The sequence below is a fragment of the Sus scrofa genome, chromosome 1 (assembly GCF_054392235.1).
Source record: "Sus scrofa isolate SSC_HxYL_T2T_F1_AM1 chromosome 1, Sscrofa_HxYL_maternal_Yorkshire_Landrace_v2.0, whole genome shotgun sequence".
NCBI lineage: Eukaryota > Metazoa > Chordata > Mammalia > Artiodactyla > Suidae > Sus > Sus scrofa.
In genome coordinates this window covers 209,580,908-209,606,522 of record NC_139383.1, presented here as the reverse complement: position 1 = coordinate 209,606,522, position 25,615 = coordinate 209,580,908, and the positions used below count along the sequence as shown (strand labels likewise).

The 25,615-nt window shown below is 35.2% G+C and overlaps 1 protein-coding gene across 4 annotated transcripts in view; it reads left to right on the top strand.

The window, feature by feature from the left end:
• The window catches only part of LOC146406973 (uncharacterized), a 345,508-nt gene that overhangs the window by 75,888 nt on the left and 244,005 nt on the right, over positions 1-25,615 (top strand). For 2 of the 4 annotated variants that reach the window (XR_014832201.1, XR_014832199.1), the window contains one exon: positions 4,165-4,302. Coding sequence is in view for 1 of the 4 variants with exons in the window: in XM_085003610.1 (XP_084859736.1) it covers positions 4,165-4,302; positions 4,880-4,932 (191 nt within the window). In the remaining 3 variants the exon portion in view is untranslated. Of the gene's footprint in view, positions 1-4,164; positions 4,303-4,879; positions 7,696-25,615 lie in introns of those variants that run through there. The other 2 variants (XR_014832196.1, XM_085003610.1) reach the window with 2 other exon arrangements.

The window sequence follows — 25,615 nt, the reverse complement described above, 5'->3', positions numbered from 1 at the left end:
GGTCATACTTATGACCTTCAGGTTGTGGCATTTGTCTTTCAATTGTGTTATTAATATATGCTTGATTTTTGTGTGTTCACCACTCATTTGTCTGGTTACAGCTCATAGGATTTTTTTCTCCCCTTGGATATTTCTTACTTCTCGAATGTCTATCAATATAATATGTTTCATGCAGCATCTATTTGTTTTTTTTTTAACAATAGGACTTTTCAGAACATTTAGCCCATTAAATATCAATGAGCACAAGTCTTCAATCATATATTTTGTAATCTTTTCTTATCCACTCACATAGATATACCTCCATCTTGGTAATGTTTGTATAGTATTAGATTTTAAAGATGTAACATATTTTAAATTCATACCCCTACTTAGAGGCATCAAACTATTCCCAGTTGTTAGCTATTTCACACTGTATGCAGTGAACATCGTTAGTCTTAAATGCCTATAAACCTTTATCAGTATATACCTGTAGGTTACTTTTCTAAAAGTGGAATTGCTGGGTAAAAGTCATTTTTTAAATACTCTCTGACACATTTAAATGTTATTACAAAATAAAAGTTGTTTCTAGAGTTTTATATTTTACTAAGATTTATCTATTTAAAATTATATTATTTCTTATATAGTCAATATTTCCATTTTAATGGCAGTAAAATCTTATTTATACGAAACATTTTGTTAAAAGACAAAGTGTGCAGAAGGAGTTTAGTAACTGGGTCTTGGCTCTGATGTGAGTTTGAGTTGACTTTGTATAAGTTATTGACTTTCTTAGTTTTTTGTGTCTTTGTACATAAACTGAAGTCTGTTGAACTAGAGCAGGGCTTAATACAATTTATTTCAAAGAGGAAAAGATGACCCTTGTTGGGTAGTGCTTTAGAATCCCTGTCCATAAAGCTAAGCTGTTGTATTTTTTTATATTAGAAGTACTGGGAAAGATTTCATTTAGAAAAAAAGGTTGATCAACTAAACAGTAGTTTAAAATCCCTTTACCTAGATGGTTCTAAAGTTACTTCTAGTTCTAGAATTTTATGACTTATGATTCTGTGCATCCTTCTGATTTTCCAGGATTTGAACAACAATTATGGCCTCTGTTTTTTCTCTCCATTTAATGAAAAAACGAATGCAGTTATTTAGACAAAAAGATGATGTGCTATTTCTTTCTCTAATCTCTTCTTTCAGCTTTATTCCTCTTCTGAATTAAGAATGTTTCAGTCTAAACATTCTTTTCAGAGAAAAGTTAAACAATTTTGACTTCTCTTAATTCTATATCCTTCACACTCAGACTGAATTTAAATATATAGCACCCTTCCTTATATCTTGTCTTTTAAATTTTTCTTTAGAGTATATCCATACCCCATGTGTTGGTTAATTTATAGAAGAATGCTTCTGTCTTCATCAATTTCCAAGTCCCGGCATATTCTCTTATAGTTAATATTAAATGCTATAGTCACATTTCTTTTGTCTGAACACTATTTCTACGATAATAAGATTTTTCTTTTACTTTTCTGTGTAAAAACTCTAATTACCTTAGGCACAAGAACAAAACTCTTCGTTTAAATCTCTTAATCAGGCTTTCTTAAAATAGCCACTGAGGCAAACTGACTCACTCTCCCATGTGTCTGATTATCATCTATCCTCAGAATTTTTGAAATTCACTCATTGTACATCTATGTTAAGAACTTCTGTATCTCTGCAATTTCTACTTTTCCCACTGCTAAAATGTGACTTTCTTTAGAAAGTCTCCTACCCACTAGGGAGGAAAGTTTTACCTTGCTCTTGTTGTAAGCAAGTTACTTGTACTTTTTCTGTAATGAGAAAACAATGAAATTTTATTGAACAGTCTGTAGTAAGGCTGAATATATAATAATTTTACCTGCCCTGAGCTGAAGTTTGAATATGATATATATAAAAAGACACTTACCAGGGAAGTAAACTTGGTTAAGACTGTAGGATATAAGCATATGCAAATACACACCCCATGCACATACATATACACTAAATTTTGCAAAGTATTTAAGAATGAAATTTCTTGTTTCTACCTTAGATGAGAATCTGTTAAAATAAAATAATATTTAAGCATTTTTTCTGTGATTGATTTATTTATTTTTTGTCTTTTTAGGGCCAACCCACAGCATATGGAGGTTCCCAGGCGAGGGGTTGCATCAGAGCAGTAGGCGCTGGCCTATGCCACAGCCGCAGCAATGCCAGATCCGAGCTGCGTCTATGACCTATACCACCCTTCACGGCAATGCTGGATCCTTAACCTACTGAGTGAAGCCAGCGATCAAACCTGCATCCTTATGGTTACTAGTCAAGATTCGTTTCCACTGAACCATGGCGGAAACTCCTGTTTTCTGTAATTTAAAGTGATCTTCCTTGATCTGAGTAGAGGTATAGTATATTAGCCTATTTACTACTGAAAAAGTTAGGTAAATTACAATAGTGGATGCTCTTCCTAGATCCTTCTTTGGGGCTGAGGCACTCATTCTCAACCTGGTAGGAATGTTGTTAAGTGAAAGATTTCAGCCAAGTCCCTCGCTGAGAATTGCCTTCACCTGAAGAGTATCATCTTAACCGGGATCACATCCTATCTTTGTGAGCAGCCTGCACCTACCACTCTAGTGGAAGTATTAAAAACTTTGTCCTCTTGCCTTAATTTAGGATAATTCTGATGGGCCATTCTAGCTTTAGTGCTCACCATAAAATTGGATAAGGCCAATATTTAGTGAATATTATAATAAATAGTTCAGTGTATGAAAAGAAGAAAAGAGAGTCCCAGTTGAGTCTTACTGGAGAGTAAGTTCCACACTTGCTTTTGGAAATGAAGTGGTCATTAGAGTGGTAAATAAATTTAGTGTTATAATGACTTTACTGGTTATGGAAATTCCTCATAATAGAGTATTCCTAATTCTTCTCTCCCTGTCCCTTTCAACATTACTGTTATTCATTTTACTTATTCATAAGCTATAATTACCAAAAAATTGTTTTTGGTATTATTTTGAACAAGTGTTATCTGTCAGAGTAATTAAGAACTTTTTAAAGTGATATTTTCCCTTCATTTATTTTTTCTTTAAAGTTTTCCATTTATCACATTTATCATTTCCCTTCCTTTTGAAGAACTTTCTTTAACATTTCTTGCAAGAGCAGGGTATACTGGTGACAAATTCCCTAATAGCTGTTTGTCTCAAAGTCTGTTTTTCTCCCACCTATGAAGGATAATTTTATTCAACAAAGAATTCTAGTTAGATCCTTTTTTTCTATCACACTTTAAATATTTTACTCTAGAATGTTGCAGCTCCTTGGTCAAGAGTCATTTTCTCAAAAATTAAGCCTATGCTTACCATATGATCCCACAGTTTCTTTCCCATATATATGCATATAAAAAATGAAAACATATGATTGAACAGAAGTTTGTACATGAAGTTTATAGTTACTTATAGTAGCTAAAAACTGTAAATAACCTAAATGTCTATTAACACATGAAAGGATAAACAAAACATTTTATCCTTCTAATGGAATATTATTTGGCCATAAAAATGAATAATGTAAAATTATGCCGAGTGAATGAAATAAATAAAAAAATCATATATTATATAATTACATTCATTTGAGAGCCCTGAATATGAAAAGTTATAAGACAGATAGTAGATTGTTTCCTAAGGCTAGGTATTGGAGGAGGAAGATAGAATATTGGGAGTGAAATAGTTTAGAGGAAGTTTTTTTTGAGGTGATGAAAATCTTCAAAAAGTGACTGTGGGGGTGATTGCACATATACTGGGATTAGACTGAAAATCTTCGAATTGTACTCTTTAATGTGATATATTGTATGGAATGTACATTAAGTCTCAATAAAGGTGTTCGTATAAATAAAAAATTTGTAGTGTTTTAAGGAAACTAAGGCTTCTTCAGTATCTTCCTGCCAATTTACAATTCCCTTTTAAAATATTTATTCATAACGGGAATATAGCTCAAGTGACACTACCAAGTTTATTTTGTCTGCTTCTGGATAAAAGAACCATGCAAGGTAAAACGACCCCCTCCCCAACAAAATAGCAAGTCAAGGAAAATGCCTCACAAAAAAAGATGTCATTATTATTACATACATATTGATGTAATATTTTCTTAGACTTAAATTATTCTGTTAAATATTTATTTTCTGTGTTTCAGAAAAAGATCTCTATCAATTTATTAAAGCCTTTTGGGGTTATATAAGAATCTTCTACCTTGAAAAGAATAAAACAGAGACCTTCCAAATCAGTGAGCAAGAACAACCTCCTGCCACCTACAGAAAATCATGCTGCCAAGGTAAGAAATGACAGAACTGTAATATTTATGCCAAAGATAGCTTTTCATGGGCCCCAAATGATATATCTGGAGACCCTATATTTACTGGCTTTGTTCTTATTGCTAAACTATCTTTTATACAAATAAAGTTCACTTTAGTTCCCTTTTGGATGGAGAAAAACCATTTACAAAAGCTCTATGCTACCCCTTCTCCTGTATTTCAGTATGAGGGTTTGCACATTAATTTTTCTGTAAATTTAGGAGTAATCTATCAGGAACCTTTCTATATTTTTTTCTGGACACAATATGAAACATCACAGAAATTCAACTGCGTCTGATGTAGTCATCTTGGGCCTTTGAATATCAGTTGGCATTTTTGTGGATGGGGCAAAGGCATTTTTGATTTGGGTCACAAAGCTTCAAACAACATGCACTATAGAGGGAGTAACATGTCCTATAATTTGCTTTTATTGGCTAAATGTTGTTTCCCCCTAAATGTGGTATCTATTTGATGTATATTGAAATGGTTTCTGTAGGATCTTAAGGGAGACCTCTGGTTTGCTTTTGGCCTTTGACAGCCTTTTCTCATTGAAATAAGGGTCTGCGAGACTGGATAAAAGCTTTTCCCTAACTGAATCGTTGTGGAAGTAGAGAATAAGGAGTGATTTCATGATGAACCTGAGCATTCACAGTGGACAGGGAAGAGACCGCCTGCTACCTTCAAGAGACAGAAGTAGATGGGCTCTTGATTAGAGGAATATGCTGTTTGATAGAAAGGGAATTCCTTAACAGTTCTTAGGATTTCATATCTTCCTCTGGTGAGTTATTTCTGACAACAATGGAGTCTGTGTTCTTGAAATATATTCTCTCTATTGATTGGAAAGCTTTGCTATACTTTTTGTCATCTTAGAATCAAAATAATTTTGGATAAAAAAAGTTCCTTTTGAACCCAATGACATAAAACAGGTCATTTTTAAACCACAAAGTGCTGACTGAATTCTGACTTAAATCCCTGTCCCCCACCTTTGGAAGATGCTGTAGAGCTAAAAAGAGGAAAAATGAAAGAATGTTTGTTGTTTGGTTTCTGTTCATAGATATCAACTTTTGCAGTATAGTTTTTTTTTCTTTATATGTGTGTAAATGTTTGTGTATAGAGAAATTGATCCAACTCTTCCTATGATAGAAACCCTTTTCTTAAAAATCAAAGATCATTTCTCATAGAAATTTCGTTATTAATTTCTGTTGAGGTAATGACTTTTTAAAAAAATGGAGCGAGTCAAAAGAGATAAATTTGACATTTTAGAATGGTAAGATCTTGATTTAACTGTAGATGAGGACTTTAGATTCTGAGGGATATCATTTTCTCTTTTAATTAATTCCTTTTCCTGACATTTCTCCCATCATGAGGCAAATTTGTTTGTGGCGCTTAACCTTTAAGTATTATATCAGTTTTCACTGGAGTCATGCAGTGACCAAGAGCACGTTAAGTAAATGTAAAACAAGAAAAGTTTTTTTTTTTGTTTTTAAAGGCAAAAATTCCTCAAACTCAGAACTAAGGACCTCAGGTGCCTCTTTATCGTTGCCTTTCTTGGTTCCTTTCCCCAAACTTCTGAGCTCAGAAACCTTGTGTTCTACAAATGGCTTTCAGATTTATCTTCTTTTTATGCATCTCTATACATATTTAACTCATTCTATTCCCTCTGCTTTCTTTTCTTAGAGCTACTTGTCAAATTCTTCTTATTCTTTAAGCTCACTTTTATTCTCCAAATAACTACTTTCTCTTTATTATCTTCCTTCTCCCATACTTGGATGTATGGATTCTTTCTTTTTTCTGATATATTTAATACATATCTGTGTTATGATATTTACTCCATGTTATTGCCATTTGTAATTTGTCTTTTTTTATTCTTCCTTTCCTTGAGGGCACACCAGTTTTTTTTTTCTATTTTTTTTTATTACTCAAATGAATTTATCACATTTGTAGTTGTATAATGATCGTGACAATCCAATTTCACAGGATTTCCATCTTGACATTTAAGCACTGGGGAGGAAGGAGTTCTAGCATCTGGCTTGAGATCTTATCTTTACTTGCCTAAGGGTAGGTAAGAGATGACTTCAGGAGAAAGAAGGGAGTTGTCCTGGTCTAATCTCCTTATTAACTTGACCTCCAGGTAAATAAGATTATGATATCTGCTGGGGGGAAGAGATATTATCTATAGATTGCCCACAGTAGGACATCTCTGGCCAAAGATTATCTGTAGTATATAGAACCCAGGAAATATAAGGCTTGGCTTCCTGGAGAATGCCACGTGAGCTATATAGTAATTGAGAGCAAGGGTTGATGAAATTTTCCTTAAAGGGTCAGATAGTAAATATTTTAGGCATGTGGGTTACATGGTGTCTATTGCAACTTCTTAATTCTACTTTGTAATAGGAAAGCAGCCATAGACAATTAGGAACAATATGGAACAATGGCAGTATTTCAGCGAAACTTTATTTGTGAAAACAGATGGTTGTATCTGAAGAAAATGAAAATAGCAACTTAAAAAAAATCTGCATCCCCATGCTTATTGCAGCATTATTTACAATAGCCAAAGACTGGAAGCAACCCACATGTCTACTGATGGAAGAATGGATAAATAAAATATGATATGCACACACACAATGAGATATTATTTAGCTTTAAAAAGAAGGAAATCTTGCCATTTTTGAAAAGATGAATGAACTTCGAGGGCATTATGCTAAGTGAAATATGTCAGACAAAGACCAGTAATGTATGATCTTACATATAGGTTGTATCTAAAGAAAACCCAAAATCAAAACCCCCAAATTCATAGATACAAAGAAGAATGATGGTTGCCATAGGCAGAGGGAAGGGAGTTTGAGAAATGGGTGAAGGTGGTCAAAAGGTACAAATCTAGAACAAGACAAATATGTCCTGAGGCTGTAATGTACAGCATGGTGACTATACTTAATAATATTGTATTGTATATTTGAAAGTTTCTAAGAGTAAATTTTGAAAGTTCTCATCATGCTCAACAAAACTAATTATTAGAGAAATTCATATCAAAGCTATAATGACATATCACTTCACACCAGTCAGAATGGCCATCATCAAAAAGTCTAGAAACAATAAACGCTGTAGAGGGTGTGGAGAATGTAAACTGGTGGAACAACTATGGAAAACAATATGGAGATTCCTTAAAAAACTAAGTATTGAACTACCATCTGATCCAGCAATCCCATTCCTGAGCATATATCCAGAGAAAACAATAATAGGAAAAGATATATGCACCCCAGTGTTCATTGAAGCACTATTTACAATAGTCAAAACATGGAAGCAACCTAAATGTCCATCAACAGAGGAATGGATAAAGAAGATGAATAGAATATTAGAATATTAACCATGAAAAAGAATGAAATAATACCATTTGCAGCAACACAGATGGATCTAAAGATTATCCTACTACATACATGAAGTAAGTCAGCGAAGGACAAATATCATATGATGTCGCTTATATATGTGGAATATAATAAAAATGATACAACATAACTCTTTTATAAAACAGAATCAAACTCACAGATTTCAAAATCAATCTTGGGGTTACCAAAGGGGAAACGAGGTGTGTGTGGGGCAAATTGGGAGGATGGATTTAACAAATACACACTGCTATATATAAAATAGATAACTAACAAGGACCTACTGTTTAGTACAGGGAGGTCTACTCATATTCTATAATAACCTATATGGGAAAAAGGAATGGATATATGCATATGTATAACTAATTCACTTTGCTGTAAACAAATACAACATTGTAAGTCAACTAAACTTTAATAATAAAAAAGTATGCCCTCAGCTCCGGTTACCTTGTGCCTAGTAGGCACTTACTATGAATTTTTTTAGAATTTATGAATGAAGAATAAAAAGACAGTAGTCTTCAAACTTTTTTTTTATGGAGAAAAGCACATTCAATGATTTTCTTTTTTTTAACCCAAGCTGCGTCTCTCTTAGTTCAATATCACTTTTCTAAGTAACTAGACATAGAAAAGATAAAAGTTTGAACAGAGAGAGGAGGTATAACTTTTCCTAGTCAATCAGAAGGCTTTCGTTTGGAAAATTCCCCTCAATACAGAAACAAATGCTTTGAAACAGAAGTGAATCTGTGGATGGAACTGATTTGTATGTTTAAAAACTACCTTACAACCAGATGCATCAGTTGATTCTCGGCAAACCATTGCCTTTTCTTATCCATAACTTGTTTTAAGGGAAAGGGATATTCTGCCGAGAGGAAAAATTTACCTCCTCACTCTGAAAAAAAAAAAAAAGAAAAAAAAAAAGAAAGTTCTTATCACAAGAAAAAAATTTTAAACTAGATATGGTGATAGCTGAATTATGGTGGTGATCATTTTGCAGTATATACATATACCAAGTCATTATGTTATAAATCTGAAGTGAATGTATTATCTGTCAGTTATCTCTTAATAAAAAACAAAACAAAAACCAAAATGGATATTTGGATTAAGGACTATATTTTTTCATCCTCTGATATAGGGTCTAAAAAATGTTACACATGAATTTATTTACAAAACAGTAATAGACCCATAGACGTAGAAAATAAACCTGTTGTTATCATAGGGGAAAGTGGCAGGGGGAGGGATACTTAGGAGTTAGATGTTAACATATACACACTACTGTATATAAAATAGACAACCAACAAGGACCTACTGTATAGCACAGGAAAATCTACTCAGTATTTTATAATAACTTATAAGGGAAAAGAATCTGGAAAAGAATATATGTATATTATATATGATTAATATATATGTATAACTAAATTATTTTGTTGAATACCTGAAACTATCACACATTATAAGTCAACTATACTTCTATAAAATAAATAAAGTATATGGGAAAATGTGTGCAGTCTATATGCAAACAAACCTCAAAGACATTGCAGATTTGGTTCCAGACTATCTAAATGAAATATCATGATAAAAACAAAAACAGAAACAGAACAGATGCTTTGAACTTAAATGCTCACTGCTATGTCACATAAACCTTCTAGCTTTACTTAGGGAACTCCACCACTGTTTCTGAACAGAGGCCCAAATCCAAAGAAGGAAGAAGGGCCTGAGGAACCATCCTTGAAGTCCTAGATCTCCTTCTGCTCTGTCTTATTTAGGTTGGCTGTATCTTTGAAATTCAAGTGAGATCTCTGATTTGCATGGGCCTGATTTGACAGTCCAGTCCTGGTGTTAGCTCAGGCACCATGATGCCCAGGAGGACAATTAGCATACATATATGAGCAATGAATATTTGTTGAAAAGAATTGCTCTGGACCACTCACCTAAGTCTTCCAGTAGTACTTGTATCTTAAATGAAGGACCTCTGAGTTAGACAAGTGGGACTTCAAGGCCCCTGCAAGAAGATAGAACTCATAAGTCTCTGTCGAAGATAAGAATTACCAGACCCTTCTTGTCACCCCACCAATCTCATTGTAATACCCCCTCCCCTACCTTGAGCAGCCTGGCCTACTCCTTCCTACCTACTACAAGGAAAGGTATGTGGCTCACTTCTCACCCCACCCCTATAGGGGCTTTATATGCCCCCAACCAACCAGCAAATGTATTGTTAGACTCCTCTGACCCGAATCATCAGGTCAGCAGATGTATTGTATGACCTCACCTCTCTCCTTGGGTTATAAAAACAGACATGACCACATGCTTGGAGTTGGTTCTTTCTGATTATTAGGAAGTTGTCCTGCTGTGCTAGAAACATCTTTTATCTCAGTGTTTCTTCTTTCCATTCACTTTGCTATGCTGGAAAATTCTTTTTCCAACCTGCATGCGTGGACCATATAATAAATTTTGCTAATTTGAGACTCAGGTGCCCCATTCCAGTAAACCTCAAAACAATCTCAAATAGGTCATAATCTTCTCTAACCTTTTATCATTTTTGATATCCCTTATTTTTCCACAGATAATTTGACACACTTATGTTGAAGAAACATCCAAGTAAACCATAGTTGTGTTATTGACTGTGGCTTTTCCTGAGTAGACTTCTCTGTCTATAATACTAGAGTATGGAGATTAGTGTCCTGGTTTGGTTTGGAGAGTCTTGGTCAGGTATATTTATTAAGCATATAAGTGGGCATATCCTTCCACATTCTCTATTTTTTTTTTTTTTTTTTTTTTTTTTGCTTTTTAGGGTTGCACCTGCTGCATATGGAAGTTCCCTGAATAGGGGTCGAATCAGAGCTACAGCTGCCAGCCTATGCCACAGCCACAGCAACTCTGGATCCTAGCTGTGTCTGTGACCTATACTACAGCTCACTGCAATGCTGGATCCCTGACCCACTGAGCAAGGCCAGCGATTGAACCTGTATCCTTATGGATACTAGTTGCATTCGTTTCTACTGCATTGCAATGGGAACTCCCTCTATTTCTTATATTACCTCCAGACTGACTCAGGATGTGGAAAAAAAAAAAGGGCAGAGAAGAAACTGCTAATTGAGACTATGGCCCTGGCTTCTGACAGGCTCCTCTCTTTGCTTGGGTAAAAGACAGAATTAGGCAGAGTTGGCACTAAATCTTGTTATGTCGCTATATTAACTGTGTTACTCTAATCAAAATATGTAACTTCTATGAAAGTAGGAAGAGAAGTTCCTCTTTTATAAACATGGGAAATACACCTTTATTATGTAGATTTAAAGAGGAAGCTCATTTACAAGTTGGATGATTATTCTTGTTCTTTTTTATTTTTTGGCCTTTAGCCAGAAGTTATATGCACATGCACATATGTCATTCAGAATTACAATCAAACATTGAGAAACCTCCCCTACAGATGTTCCTAAAAGAAAAGGGCAGATTTTCTCTTTCTAGTGTGGTTTAGGAGCAGTTCTACTTGAAGGCAGAAGAGCGAACTGGAACAATCTCTTATTATCCTTTATAGTCCTATTAACCTGACTATTTCATCTGCTTCCCTTTGGCACAAATAGTATCTCCCTCAACATGTTGACTTTAAGGAGAAAAGCCCACCATGCTAGTGCCAAATGTTAGTTAAGTGCTGATTAAGTGAGTTCTGAATGTATGTATGGCTTGACAAAAATTATTTATTCAATCAGGGAAGAAACTAATTCACACAGCAGTGCCCTAATTGGCATCAGAGAGGCATTTCCGTAATGCCCTTAGGAAAAGCAGGAAGTTGATTAAATAGAAAAAAGGCACATGGAAATAGGAGTACAAAGTATGCATAGAAGAATAAAAATGCAGTTGTTAAATAATCACCCTCATGATATTTTTTTCCTGAGAAGTTACCTTTGATTTAATGCGGGAGAGAGCACCTGGGAAAATTTCAAATTGGAGTCCCTCCCACACCTCCCCTGCTTATACTAAGAATCCATGGCCCAGAATTCACATACTAAATCTAAGAGAGGCAGGTAAAAAGAACAGTGGAAAACAGATGGCAGCAGTTACAACTAGCAAATTCCCAGTTGGTGGCTCTCACATTTAGAAGCGGGCATCTGTTCTTCTTCCCCACTGCAAAGTGGTTTTAACTCAGAGGTGTTAAAAATATCTAAGTTGCTGTTTTATTCATTTCTGCTATTTACTGACTTTAATGACTTACAGTATATCCAATGAAAAGTACAATGTTTACCCAAGCGGCAAGAGACTCAAAACAGAAATATGGGATGCTGTTAAAAACCTTGTGGTCTACCAAACAGCATGTATGGTTTTATAGGTGTACCTTGCTTTGTGAAATAGATGGATGCCTTCACATTTGTTTGCGAAAACTGAAATATGCTTTAAAATACAGCTAGAGCACTTGATATTCAAAGACTCCTGTGAGAATCATAACCTCTCTGGGCCTCAGTTTCTTTCTCCACAAAATAGGAAGAATAATACCCACATTATTATTCTGTTGTTCAGGTTTGTTTCGAATATTAGAGATAGTGTCAGTAAACTGTTCAAAGACTCTTAAATCTTGTAGATGCTTAATAAATGATAATTCATTTTATTGCTTATGAAAATTCCCTCTTTGATATATATATATATATATATATATATATCCATTCCTAAAAAATTGAAAATGTCAAGTTGTACCTATTTTATATTTTTTACCTCAAAAATCAGAGAAAAAGGCAGTCTTTATAATTATGAATATAATATCAATAGACTCTCACTTTTGTTATTGTAAAGATGACTTTCCCGTAACCATTTATAATAGCTTCCAAGAAGAGTGTCCTATTGAATTGAATGTCATTTAACATAGTGCCTGATATTGAGTAGATGATCAACAGATATTTATTGACCACTGCTAACTCATATTTCATAAAAGTAACATTTATTTATTGTAGAAAATTTGGAAACTTAAAAGCCTGAAGAAGAAGTAAAAAATAGCTTACAATTTCAAAACCCATAGACATAGTCTTTAAAACTGAGTGTCTTTTATCACCACATTGAGAAAGCACTGGTAATAGATTAATTTACTAGTATTTTTTCTAAAACTTACACTGAGTAATGAATCTGCATACAAAGAATGTTTGTAGTCATAGATTCTGGTCTCACAAAATATTCTTTTTCAGTGAGGCAGTATTTGTATTAATGATAGCTAACTTTTATTGAGCCATTGTTATATGCCAGATACTGTATTAAGGATACACACACACACACACACACACACACACACACACACACACACATGTATCTCCTTTTAAACCTCACAACAACTCTGCAAATGTGGCACTATTATTTATAAATGAGGAAATGAGAGCATTCATTATGCCCAAGAGCTCATGGTAGAGTGGTAGTGTTAGGGCTAAATTAAAAATTAAAGGATCTGATTCTATAATGTGCACTGAGCTGTTCTGCTTCTTTCCCCAACCCAGCAACTGAATATTTAAAAAATATTACTATTTTAATTGAAGTATAGTTGATTTTCAGTGTTATATTAGTTTCTGGTATACAACACCGTGATTCATTCATAGATTATACTCCATTGAAAGTTACTATGAAATACTGGTTATGTTCCTTGAGCTGTACATTATATCTTTGTTGCTTATTTACATTATAACTAGTATTTTGTGTTCTGCTTCTCTTTAATGTAGTGGTAGGAGCCCAGACTTTGGAATCAGGTATGTTGAAAGGGTACACTTATTCCTTACACCTTGTGTGTCCTTTCACGTGGAGAGACTTTTACTTCTGATCACTTTCTGTCACTTCATTCTTTCCTTCTTGTGTTAAGGAGACTGACAACCTGTTTGCGAGGAAGTTTAAGCTGGTTTAAACTTTCTTAGCCCTTTTTTCTGTTTTCTTTATTTGGTATCTACCTATATGGAGAGAATATGCTTTCTTAGCTGTTTCCTGGAAGTGCTGATTCTGTCTTTGTGGGTATGACCAAAAGTTTTTTTTGGGGGGAAGGGGCAAGTGGAGATAAATTCAATTCAAGGCCGTACAAATCAGTTTATTTCTTTTTATCTGAGTCATCTGTCTGTCAGGAATCCATCTGATTGACTCTGATGTATATCTCTCAGTTTGTTATACACTTAGGCATAGAAAGAAGGGTTATTTATTGACCTTCCATAACTTTTAGAAAATAGGCTCAGATACTTTTCTAATCTTCAATGTCTTTGTTTATGTGAAACCATGGGCAAGTTACTTAACCACTCCATGCCTCAGATTCTTCAGTTTGTAACATCGGACATAATTTTTCCTTCCTCATGTTTTGTTTTCCCTCTTAGGCTTAAATGAGTTAATAGGTAAAAAAACACTTAGAATTTTTTTGGATAAAAAAAGGAGGAGAAATCAAGATGCAGAAGTTTAGTTTTAGGTTGGTGGGCTAAGATTATATGGGAGAGGTAACTTTGAGTACATAGATCACTTGTCATTCCAATCACCAGCCACCATCGACAGAGACCTGAGCTTTGCTTGTATTTCTTCATCTCATCCTCACAACACCCCTGTTATATAGGCATTATTTTCACCATTTTTATGATGTAGACATTGAGGCTTAGAGAGGTTAAACAACTTAATCCAGGGTCACACAGCTGGTAAGAAGAAAGGCTGGTATTCCATACCAAGTTAGAAGTTCATATTCTTTTCAGAGCACAACTCTGATGATTATATCAGCATCTGGGGTGGTGAGCATAGAATCAGATACTCAAGTCTCCTGTAAGTGTGGGCCAGTGTGGAGATCATTCAAGGACAGCAGAAGGATGTCTTGAACCAAGTGGTAAGAGCCCTTCACAGGTTGCAAGAGTAATGGTTTTCAAGTTGGCATGCAAATTTTTCAAAGGGAAATGATTTTCCACCCATCTCTTTCTTAACCCCTGTTTAAAGTACAGCTTTCTCAGTTCCCATTAATTCCCTCCATGTCTATCCTCTTTTCATTCTCAAGTTCGAAAGTGTTATGGTTACTGCTCAAGGAAGAGTAATGTGTAGAAAGGATAACATATGGCTTAGGGGAAATTTTGGTAATGCAGCTGCTCTGAGAGCCAGAGAGCAGAGGTTGCTTAAAAGGTAAGGAATTAGGGGAAGAAAGAAACTTCCTATTAGGATATTGAACCAAAAGACAGTTTATAGAACAATTGCCTTGTGCTTATGGTCGTCTTTTTAAAAGAAAAGGCCATTTTCTCAAGGCACAAACTTGAGTTTAATCATCATTTGAAACAGGTACAGGTTATTTTATAATCTAGATATTTTGACCCACAATACCTCAGTTCATCTTCATGAGAATCCTTAAGGATGGAAATTACTATCTTTGCCTTTATGAAAAGGAAACTGGGGCTCAAAGTGATTGAATATTTTGCCCAGGATCACCCTTCTAGTAAGCTCAGGTGTTAGTACTCATGTACTAGTCTGTCCATTTTCAAAGCCCCTGCTTATTTTGCTTTTTCTTGCATAAACTATTTACTAAATGTGAATGAGGGAGACTTCACTAGGAGGCTTTTTCTTCAGAGCAAGTCTAGGAATTCCGTCTCTGCTTGTAAGTGGACATATTAGTATGATCTCCATGTCCATCTATAAATTTTCCATATGGTGATCAATTCTGAAACTGGCAAGGACAAACTTGGGCAAATAGCTGCTTTTTACAGAAATCTGGAATTGGAAAGAGAACAGCTATGCTCTGTGCCATGAATTTTTCAAGAGAAATGTTGCAAGGGATGGAAGTCTTGATAGATACATTTTTTTTTTTTTGAAAAACTCCATATGAGAAAATCTTCCACAAGGGACATCCCTTTTAGCAAGTTGGCAAAGACTAAAAATGCAGAGTTTCTAGGATCAAAGTGTATTCGCAGTGTGAAGAACTATCCCCTGACAATCAGACTGGCAGAGGGAAGTTTCCTTTAATCTTTTTCCCTTTGTTTTATTATTTTTTTTTTCTGAGGGGAAAATTCCTTTTTCATTTTCTTTTGCTGACTAACTCTTCTCTTTAATCATTTTTATCTCATGACTCATAGCAATTTTCCCCCTTTACATTAAGAATGAATATAAAGACAGATCTTTTTTTGAGTTTCTATGTCAGGGCATTGTTTTTCTTCTGAACTGTTCAAAGGTAAGCAATGGAAAGTTAAAGTGAAAATAGCAGCAAGCAGAATCAGGAGTGTTCCATCTCCTGTTTTCTCTCCATGCATTCTAGAGTCATGGAGAAAACTGTTTCTTGTGGCAACAGGAAAGCAGTCTGGATCTATCAAAGATCACTTAAAATCTTTTTGAATTAGAGAGAAGTAGACTTTTGAAAAGGTCCTCAGAGTCCAGAGAATGTATACAAAGGGAGCCAGAGGTAGTTATTTATACATACACTTAAGGCTTTTAATAAGGGGCTTTTGTGCTAAAGATTTTGTAAGCTTCACTGGTGTGTTCTAATTTTTAGGATAAATGCCAAAATAAGGGGCATGGGATTATCGCATAGAGCTCTTTGTTTTGGGGTGTAAAGTGGGGGTATACAGTTGATGTCACTGTTTACTTCTGCATTGTTCTTTACAAAAACCCTTCAATTTGGAGTTCTCTTATGGCTAAGTGGGTTAAGGATCTGGTGGTGTTACTGCTGTGGCTCGGGTCACTGCAGTGGCATGGGTTTGATCCCTGGCACAGGTTTGCTGCCTGGCCCAGGAATTTCGGTGTGCTGTGGGTGTGGCCAAAAAAAGAAATAAAAAGCTTCAATTTATTAAAAATAACATCTTCATTATTGTCTCATTATACCATGGACACTGGATATGAAAAAACTGATTACTTGATCTTTAGTTCCTTACTCCATTCTATCTATCACTAATTTTGTTGCTTGGGGATTATTGGACTAGCAACACTCTTCCTGAATAATCAATCTGGTTAATTTAGCCTATAAACCACTTTCCCTTTTGCGTCTGGTGTAACATATTGTTTAGTAATGTGCCCAGTAAAGCATAAAAAGTAACTCTGGGAAATGGAAAAAGAAAGAACACTCAGATTTTGAACTTAGGCATCTTGCATTTTACCTGTCTGCTGGGCTTTGTGCTGACTTTTAAAATTTATTTTGTTTTTAGCCATATGACTAACCTATTCAGTAGCTGAACAAAATACACAGGGCTATATTCTGAAGCGCTACTCATTCTTTATTGCTTTTATGACAAAGCTGTCCCTCCACATGTCTGCTCTGCCCTCTGACCCAAGGCGTTTGCTTCAAGTAAACATGCCAGATGGTGGAGAAAAGTGATGGGTCAAAGAACAACCCTCAAGGGTCAGAAGTCACCAAATCCTTCTTCAGAAAGCAAACTTAAAAGCAACAATTGCACCAAATGCTTGGGAGTGCTTTTCACAGTGGAAACAGAGGTGGGGATGGTAGACCTTAGTTACATATTTTGCTTTCAATGCTTAATGGTTTTAGGTATAGTATCTATCTGTCTAATTTGAATGTAAACAATTTATGAGAAGTAATAAGACAAAAGTTGCACAGATGATCAATCTTATACTCAGCAGAGAGCTGCAAGGTGAATAGCTTATGTGAGAATGAACATTCTCAGCACTGGCCAGAAAATACAGAGACAATTTAGGTTCCTTTTCTTTTTTAGAGGTTATTGTTGAAAGTTGAGGCCAAAGAGATGCTGTTTTGTCTCGAATATACTGAACCCCTAAAAAGGCTCTACTAAGCGCATTGGAAGCAGACAGACACTTCTTTTCTTAGTTTAGTATGCTGTGGTGTCGTATGTGTGCAGGTGGATGAGCATTTGTGGAGTTACTGTAAATACCTTAAGCACAAAGAATGTAGGTCTTTTCATATTTCTATTTTCAAAAGTAGTTTAACAAAACATTTATCGGTCATTTTATAGGATTGTGTGTTTTAGAATATTGAGTAGTAGTTACTTGCAAACAAGTTGGCAAGAGATAGGCACTATTAGCTCTGTTGCAGATGATGATAGTATAAAGTAAAATGTATTAGACTTATACATAGAATTCTAAAATATTTATAAATATAATTTAAGCAAACAGACTCTGGGTTTTTCCTATTAAGGGCATTGAAACACACCGCATGCTCTTAAAATTCTTTCTGCACTAAGTGTTGTCATGTATGACTTTCAGGATGAAGTTTGTCTTTCAATTGCTAAGGCATAGTGACTTTTTTCCTTTGTGGTAAAATGAATTCTCTAGCTGGCTTACAGTATAAAATAGAGAGTTTAATTGGTATTCCAAATGCAGAGGGTATTTCTAAGGCTAAATTTGTGTCCTTAATAAGTTACCAAGCTCATATGATATATCATCCATGAAAAGAATGATAATAATACTCTTCAACTATTATCAAATTAACATTTACTAATATTAATTTAATATTAATAACCACCAGTTATTGAGTAGCTACTATGGGCTAGAAACATGATGTCTAATTTAATTTTTCCAATTCTAGTAAAAGCAACAGCACCTAATATTAATTTAGTGTTTACAAATTACCAATTGCTAAGTTTATTACTTTATGTATGTTTTCATATTAAATCCCCCAAAACAACTTGAGTGTAAGCACAATTCTTAGTGCCTTTTTTTCTTTTTTTTGGTTTTTTTAGGGCTGCACCCATGGATATGAAGATTCCCAGGCTAGGGGTTGAATCGGAGCTACAGCTGCCGGCCCATGCCACAGCCGTAGCACCATGGAATTCGAGCTGTGTCTGTGACTCACACCACAGCTCATGGCAACTCTGGATCCTTAGCCCACTGAACGCGGCCAGGGATTGAACTCACAACCTCATGGTTCCTAGTCAGATTTGTTTCTGCTGCGTCACATTGGGAACTCCTCTTAGTGCCATTTTATAAGTGAGAAAAAACAAGTTTAGAGATATTAAGTAACTTTTGCAAGATCATACCCCTGGTAAATGGAAGACAGACTGAAACCCAGGGTGCTCTAACTCCAAGGTACAGGTTCTAAATAACTTTTCCAGGTATTACTATAATCCCTACCACAGTGGTAAGAAAATGGAAATTTAGAGATATTGTGTCTGACCAAAATCACACTGCTAACGAAAGTCAGAGGGGAATTGGCAAGAGTCAGTGTTTTCTGACTCTCAAGACAGCACTGGATATGGTAGATGCTCTCTCCATACACCTGCCTTCACATATCCTATTAAAGTAACAGATGTTCTTCATCACATCTGTAAAACCTGCAAACTGGTTCTCACTTCATCTTCAATACTCATGACTAGTGGGCTACTTTCTTGCATGCCTGTACATTTCTGCTCCCAGAAGTTTAGTGATGTGTTTACAGCTATGTGGTTTCTAAACCTGTTTATGCCAGTTGACCATTTTATGAAATTATATAGTTATTTTAATGACAGTAAAAATAAACCAATGAAATGTGAGTGTGGAAATAGAATTATTACTTCTTTGAAAACTAAACTGGATGTAAAGACTTAATAAAGGCAAGTTGAAAGCAGGTTTTACCTAGATTAGGTGTGAGTGATGCCACAGTAAAGAATTGGGGGAAAATAATAAAATACTAGAAAAATTCTTCACTAAAGGTTGCTTTGCAATTGTACTTAAATTTTTACTTCACTTTAAAGAAATTCTAAGATCTTAAAGAAAAGACCTTGGTTCTAAATCAAAAGATTGGCCAGTGAATGGATATTTATACATGTCTGATTAAAAGAAAATAAGTATGTATTAATCATTTTTTTTGGCCACACCTGCAGCATGGGGTTCCTGGGCTAGGGACTTAACCCATGCCACAGCAGTAACAACACTGGATCCTTAACCACTAGGCCACCAGGGAACTCCTGTGTACTCATCATTTTATGGTTATATAATGATGCCCAGTAGGAGCATTTCTTCTCTATTATTATCCTTTTTGTAGCTGAGAAAACTGAGGTGTGCAGGCTCAAGAACCTAGATTCTATAATCTAATACAGAGCTAAGACAAAGTGGCAAAGCTGAAAGTAGGATAAAACTCTATGGTTCTTCATGGCCTCTGCTTTGTCCTTTTCTGCCTTGCCAAGGATGAAAAATTTGAGAGTTAGGACTCATATGCCAAGAAATCCTATGGAAAATTATTGGATGAGGCCAATTTTGAAAAATCCCCCACTAATATTCTCTGCCTTCAGAAAGAACTTCCCTTTTCTCAGATAGATATTAACCTATATGATTTTCAACAGCTCCAGGGAAAGATATTTCATCTCATTGCATAGTGGTTATCATTGTTATAAGAATTTTATTCTCCTTAGAGATTCTACCAGTATACATTACTTCTAAGATGTAGAGTTTTTAAGGAGTAGGAAAGAACAGAAATGACTTACAATAACATGGCAATATTGTTGAAGATGTAAGTTCCAAAACTTCTCTACTTCATGCTGTCTTCCCTAACTACTTACCCGACACTTTCTGAATTATTCATAAGTGAAAAAAAGACATTGTGTTTTAAACTTGGTTATTAAAATAATATGAAAAATAATTCATTTAACTAGTTTCTATTTGTTGAATTAATAGGAATACAACTTTCCTGGAGGATTTCCTATGGAGTGATCCATGATCATATTTTCTAGAGAATTGAGACAGGGCTATTAGAATAGGGGAATACTTGTTGTATATAGTTCCTTGTCTCAGGACTTGTAATGGCCAGGTTCTTTATATTTGTTACTATGACTGTATAAAAAAATCACTTCACAATTTACTGGCTTATAATAGTAATACTTATTTACTATTTCTTGTGGTTTCTCTAGATTAAGATTTCTGTAGCTTACCTGGGAGATTCTGGTTCAGGGATTTTCATGAGGTTGTAGTCAGATATTGATTGTTGCTATAGACATTTGAGGGGTTGACTGAAGCTGGAGGATCCACTTACAAGGTGGCTGCCTTACATGATTGGCCAGTTGGTTATGGTTGTGGGTTGAAGGCCTCAGTTCTTCTCTACATGGACTTCTCTGTGAGACTGCTTGAGTATCGTCATGGGGCATTGTGGCTGGCTTCTATGAGAGTGAGTGATCCAAGAAACCAAAAGGTAGAGGCTATAATTCCTTTGCCTGCTCTCAGTAGTTATACCTTATCATTTCTACCATATTCTGTTGGGGTCATATAAGGTTATAAGGGGCAAGTATCATAAGGGGCTGTTTTAGAGGCTGGTTACCACATCCTGCTTTATTCTCTCGGTATCATGGCAGTGATCCAAATCTGCTATTGTTAAAATGAGAGCTATCTTTCTTCTCTTTCCAGATATAAATTCCTCTGCTGCCTATGCTTTGTCATTTCTTTTATTTGTCCTGTTTTTAAAAGTTTTATTGAAGTGTAGTTGATCTACAATGTTGTGATGATTTCTGCTGTACAACAAAGTGATTCAGTCTACATATGCAGATATCCATTCTTTTTTCAGATTCTCTTCCCATATAGATTATCACAGAATATTGAGTAGAGTTCCCTGTGCTATACAGCAGGTCCTTGATGGCGAATCATTCCATATACCACAGTGTGCATATGCCAGTCTCAAACTCCTGGTCCATCTCTCCTCCACTTTGGTAACCATAAGTTTGTTTTAAAAGTCTGTGAGTATGTTTCTTTTCTGTGGTAAGTTCATTTGTATCCTTTTTTAGATACCACATATAAGTGATATTGTATGATTTTTTTTCCACTGTCTAACTTCTCTTTGTATGATCTCATGGATCTATGTCCATCCATGTTGCAGACAATGGCATTATTTCATTATTTTTTTGATGGCAGGATCCTGGAAATACATTTGCAATTAAGAGACAAGCAACTTAAAACAATCTTGTCTATATATAGACTCCTATATCAAAAACTTCGTATGTTCATGGTAACCACAAACCAAAAATCTACAATAGACACAGACAAATAATGAAATGCAATCCAACACAACACTAAACATAGTCATCAAACCATAAGAGAAGAGAACAAAAGAAGAAGGAAAGAAAAAAGATCAACAAAAACAAATCTAAAATAATTAACAAAATGGCAATAAGAACATACATATCAATAATTACTTTAAATGTAAATGGACTGAATGCTCCCACCAAAAGACATAGACTAACTGAATGGATAAAGAACTAAGACCTGTATATATGCTGTGTAAAGAAGATGTGATACATAAATACAATGGACTATTACTCAGCCATAAAAAGAATGTCATTTGTTTGTGCTTAGGTTTTAAGTAGTCTTTTCTTTTTGACCTTTTTGACCTTCACCCTGGGTCTATCCCTTCACCACCTTGGTGGCTATATTAATTATTACTGCAGAATAATCCCTACCAAACCTAGTGGTTTAAAACAACCATTTGTTTTGTTATAATAATGTGGATTAACATTTTGGGCTGGGCTAAGTTGGGCAGTGATAGGGTTTAATTTGTCTTGCAGGTGTCATTAACACAACCCAAGTCATTTGACAGTTCAAGTGGGGCTAAACAGTCCAAAGACTAGTTACTCACATGTCTGGTGTTTGGCAGGCTATCAGATCCTTCATTCTTCTCTATGAGGCCTCTCCAGTAGACTAGCTTGGACTCATTCACATAGAAGTTTCAGAATTGAAACCACAGCTAGGAGAGTGTTAAATACTTCCAATTCTCTTATTTTAGTACTATGTTTGCAAATATTCTGAGGTGTAAAGGAAGTCACATGGGTAATTCCAGATTCAAGTGATTGAGAAATTGCTGTCACTTCCTAATGGAAGGATTGGCAAAGTCACATTGTAATTAGAGTGATACAGGATGGGAAGAATTATTATGCCCATTTGTGCAGTCTGCTAAGTAGCTTTCCTTTGTCATTTTTTCTTTTTCTTTCTTTCTTTTGTTGCTTTTTAGGGCCACATGCATGGCATATGGAGGTTCCCAGGCTAGGGGTCAAATTGGAGCTACAGCTGCTGGCCTATGCCACAGCTATAGCAATGCCAGATCTGAGTAGTGTCTGTGACCTACACCACAGCTCACAGCAATGCCAGATCCTTAACCCACTGAGTGAGGCCAGGGATCGAACCTGCAACCTCATGGTTCCTAGTTGGATTTGTTTCTGCTGAACCATGATGGGAACTCCCCTTTGTCCTTTATGATAGCCTTTCCTTATCTGTGTCACCCTCTAAGCTATAAATTCCCTGAGGCAAGGACCTTGGCAAGCTCATATTTTTCTGTATCCACAGCACCTTTCCCATCTTTACATAGTTATTTATTGAACTGAGCTGAATATAAAAACACTTTCAGGGGAAAGGGATTGTGGAAGGGGCAAGTGGGGAATGAAATGGATGAGCTCATGCTCTATTGACAGTTTTGACTAGATTAGTTATTTAAACAACTGCTCAATCCAGGCAAACAAAACATTTTATTTTTAAAAGCTAGATTATTAATTGTTTGTCTGAACCAACCAGATGTTTGGCCAAAAAGGTGGGACAAATTGTGGCTGGGTAGGGAAATTAAAAGTACAGTGTGTCAGGCAATGCAGTCTGAAAATACTTTCTTATTGCTGGTTCACATTAGACAACTTTTCAGAGAATACTGTTGATATTGATATGTTCAAAATTGTATTAGGTAGTTAAAAACCACACTTTACCAGTGAATTAGTTGTTAAAATAACAAGTCATATCTGATTAATGAGGAAGCATTAAAAGGAAATTGATGTGTGTATATTGTAGCTTATTAGGTAGATAAGGGCCTTGGAAAGAAAAAGTAAAAGGCGTTCTATATTGTAAGCTGAAAGATTGAGGGCAGGATTCATTGCCTTAAATATGGGGTAGCCAACTTAGTTATAAGAAAATAGGCTCATGAAAATTGTATTGGTTAAGACAATTATGATAAAAATGGATATATTATTTCTCTATTGCTGTGTAAAAAATTATCCCATCTATATATCTTCTTTGGAGAAATGTCTATTCAGATCTTTTGCCCATCTTTCCATTGGGTTGTTGGTTTTTTTTGTTGTTGAGTTGTATAAATTGTTAGTATATTTTAGAGATTAAGCCCTTGTCAGTTGCATCATTTGAAACTATTTTCTCCCTTTCCGTAGGCTGTCTTTTTGTTTTTTTTTTAATGGTTTCCTAAGGTGTGCAAAAGCTTGTCAGTTTGATTAAGTCCCATTGGTTTAATTTTGCTTTTATTTCTGTTGCCCTGGGAGACTGACCTAAGAAAACATTTGTATGGTTGATGTCAGAGAATATTTTGCCTATGTTCTCTTCTAGGAGTTTGATTGTGTCTTGTCTTACGTTTAAGTCTTTAAGCCATTTTGAGTTTATTTTTATGCAGAGTGTGAGGATGTGTTCCAGTTTAATTATTTTACATGTGGCTGTTGGCCAACAGGCACATGATAAAATGCTCAACATCACTAATTATTAGAGAAATGCAAATCAAAACTACTATGATGTATCTGTCAGAATGTCCATCATTAACAAGTCAACAAATAATAAATGCTGGAGAGGGTGTGGAGAAAGTGTACCCTCCTACACTGTTGATGTGAATGTAAATTGGTATAACCACTATGGAAAACAGAATGGAGGTACCTCAGAAAATTAAATATAGAACGTCCATATGACCCAAAAATCCCACTCTTGGGCATATATCCAGATAAAACTTTCCTTGAAAAAGATACATGTGCCCGTATGTTCACTGCAGCACTATTCATAATAGTCAAGACATGGAAACAACCTAAATGTTCATTGACAGATGATTGGATTGGGAAGATGTGGTATATATATATACACAATGGAAAACTACTCAGCCGTAAGAAAGGATGAAATAATGCCATTTGTAGCAACATGGATAGAACTAGAGACTCTCATACTAAGTGAAGTAAGTCAGAAAGAGAAAGACAAATAGCATATGATATCACTTATATCTGGAATCTAATATATGGCACAAATGAACCTTTCCACAGAAAAGAAATGCATGGACTTGGAGAACAGATGTGTGGTTGCCGAGGGGGAGGGAGTGGGATGGACTGGGAGCTTGGGGTTAATAGATGTACACTATTGTATTTGGAGTGGATTAGCAATGAGATCCTGCTGTATAACACAGGAAACTATATCTAGTCACTTGTGATGGAACATAATGGAGGATAATGTAAGAAAAAGAATGTATTTAAAAAAATTAAAGAAAACACTTAAATTTTTTTTTCCAAAATGTAGTGACTTAAAACAACAATAATTGTTTGTTTTTTCTTATGAATTAGGAATTTAGACAGAACTTAATGTGATGACTTATCTCTGCTCTGTATTGTCTCAGAATGGTTGATGCCAGGGGGTCTAGTTGGGATTGTTGATTAGAACAACAGTACAGATGACATGATCTTTCTTCACAAAGTGGTAATTGAACTCAAGGATAATGACATAAACAAAGATAGAGATAGAGGTAGATAGAGATGATAGAGATAGAAGTAGAGAAAAAGAGAGAGAGCAGAGAGAGAGGGAGAGAGAGGAGGAGAGAAAGAAAAAGGAAGCTATATTGCCATTTATGACCTAACTTTGGAAGTCATTCATGCAGGCATTCACAAGGTCCAACGCAATGTCTTGGAGTAGGGAAATAGGATCAATCTGGAAGCACATGTGGAACTAGAAATATTGCTGTGGCCAATTTTGGAAAATGTAATCTGCCATAAGGGAGCAGAAATAATCATGATCATATTGTAATTTATACTTAGATTAAAAAAAGATAAACTATTATTGAATTCTTTGACTTGTAACCTGAATAATGAATATGATTAATAGTGTTGGACAAAACTCAGAATGTTGATTCTAGCATGAAGGCATTAATTAGAATATTTTTGAAAAAATTCGGAAAACATGAGCAATAATTTTTTGTCATGTTGGTGGTGCATTTTTATTGTGAGTAACAAAAACTGAAATCAAATTGGATTCATCCAAAAGGGAATAGATTGATTTATGCAACTGAAAAATTGGG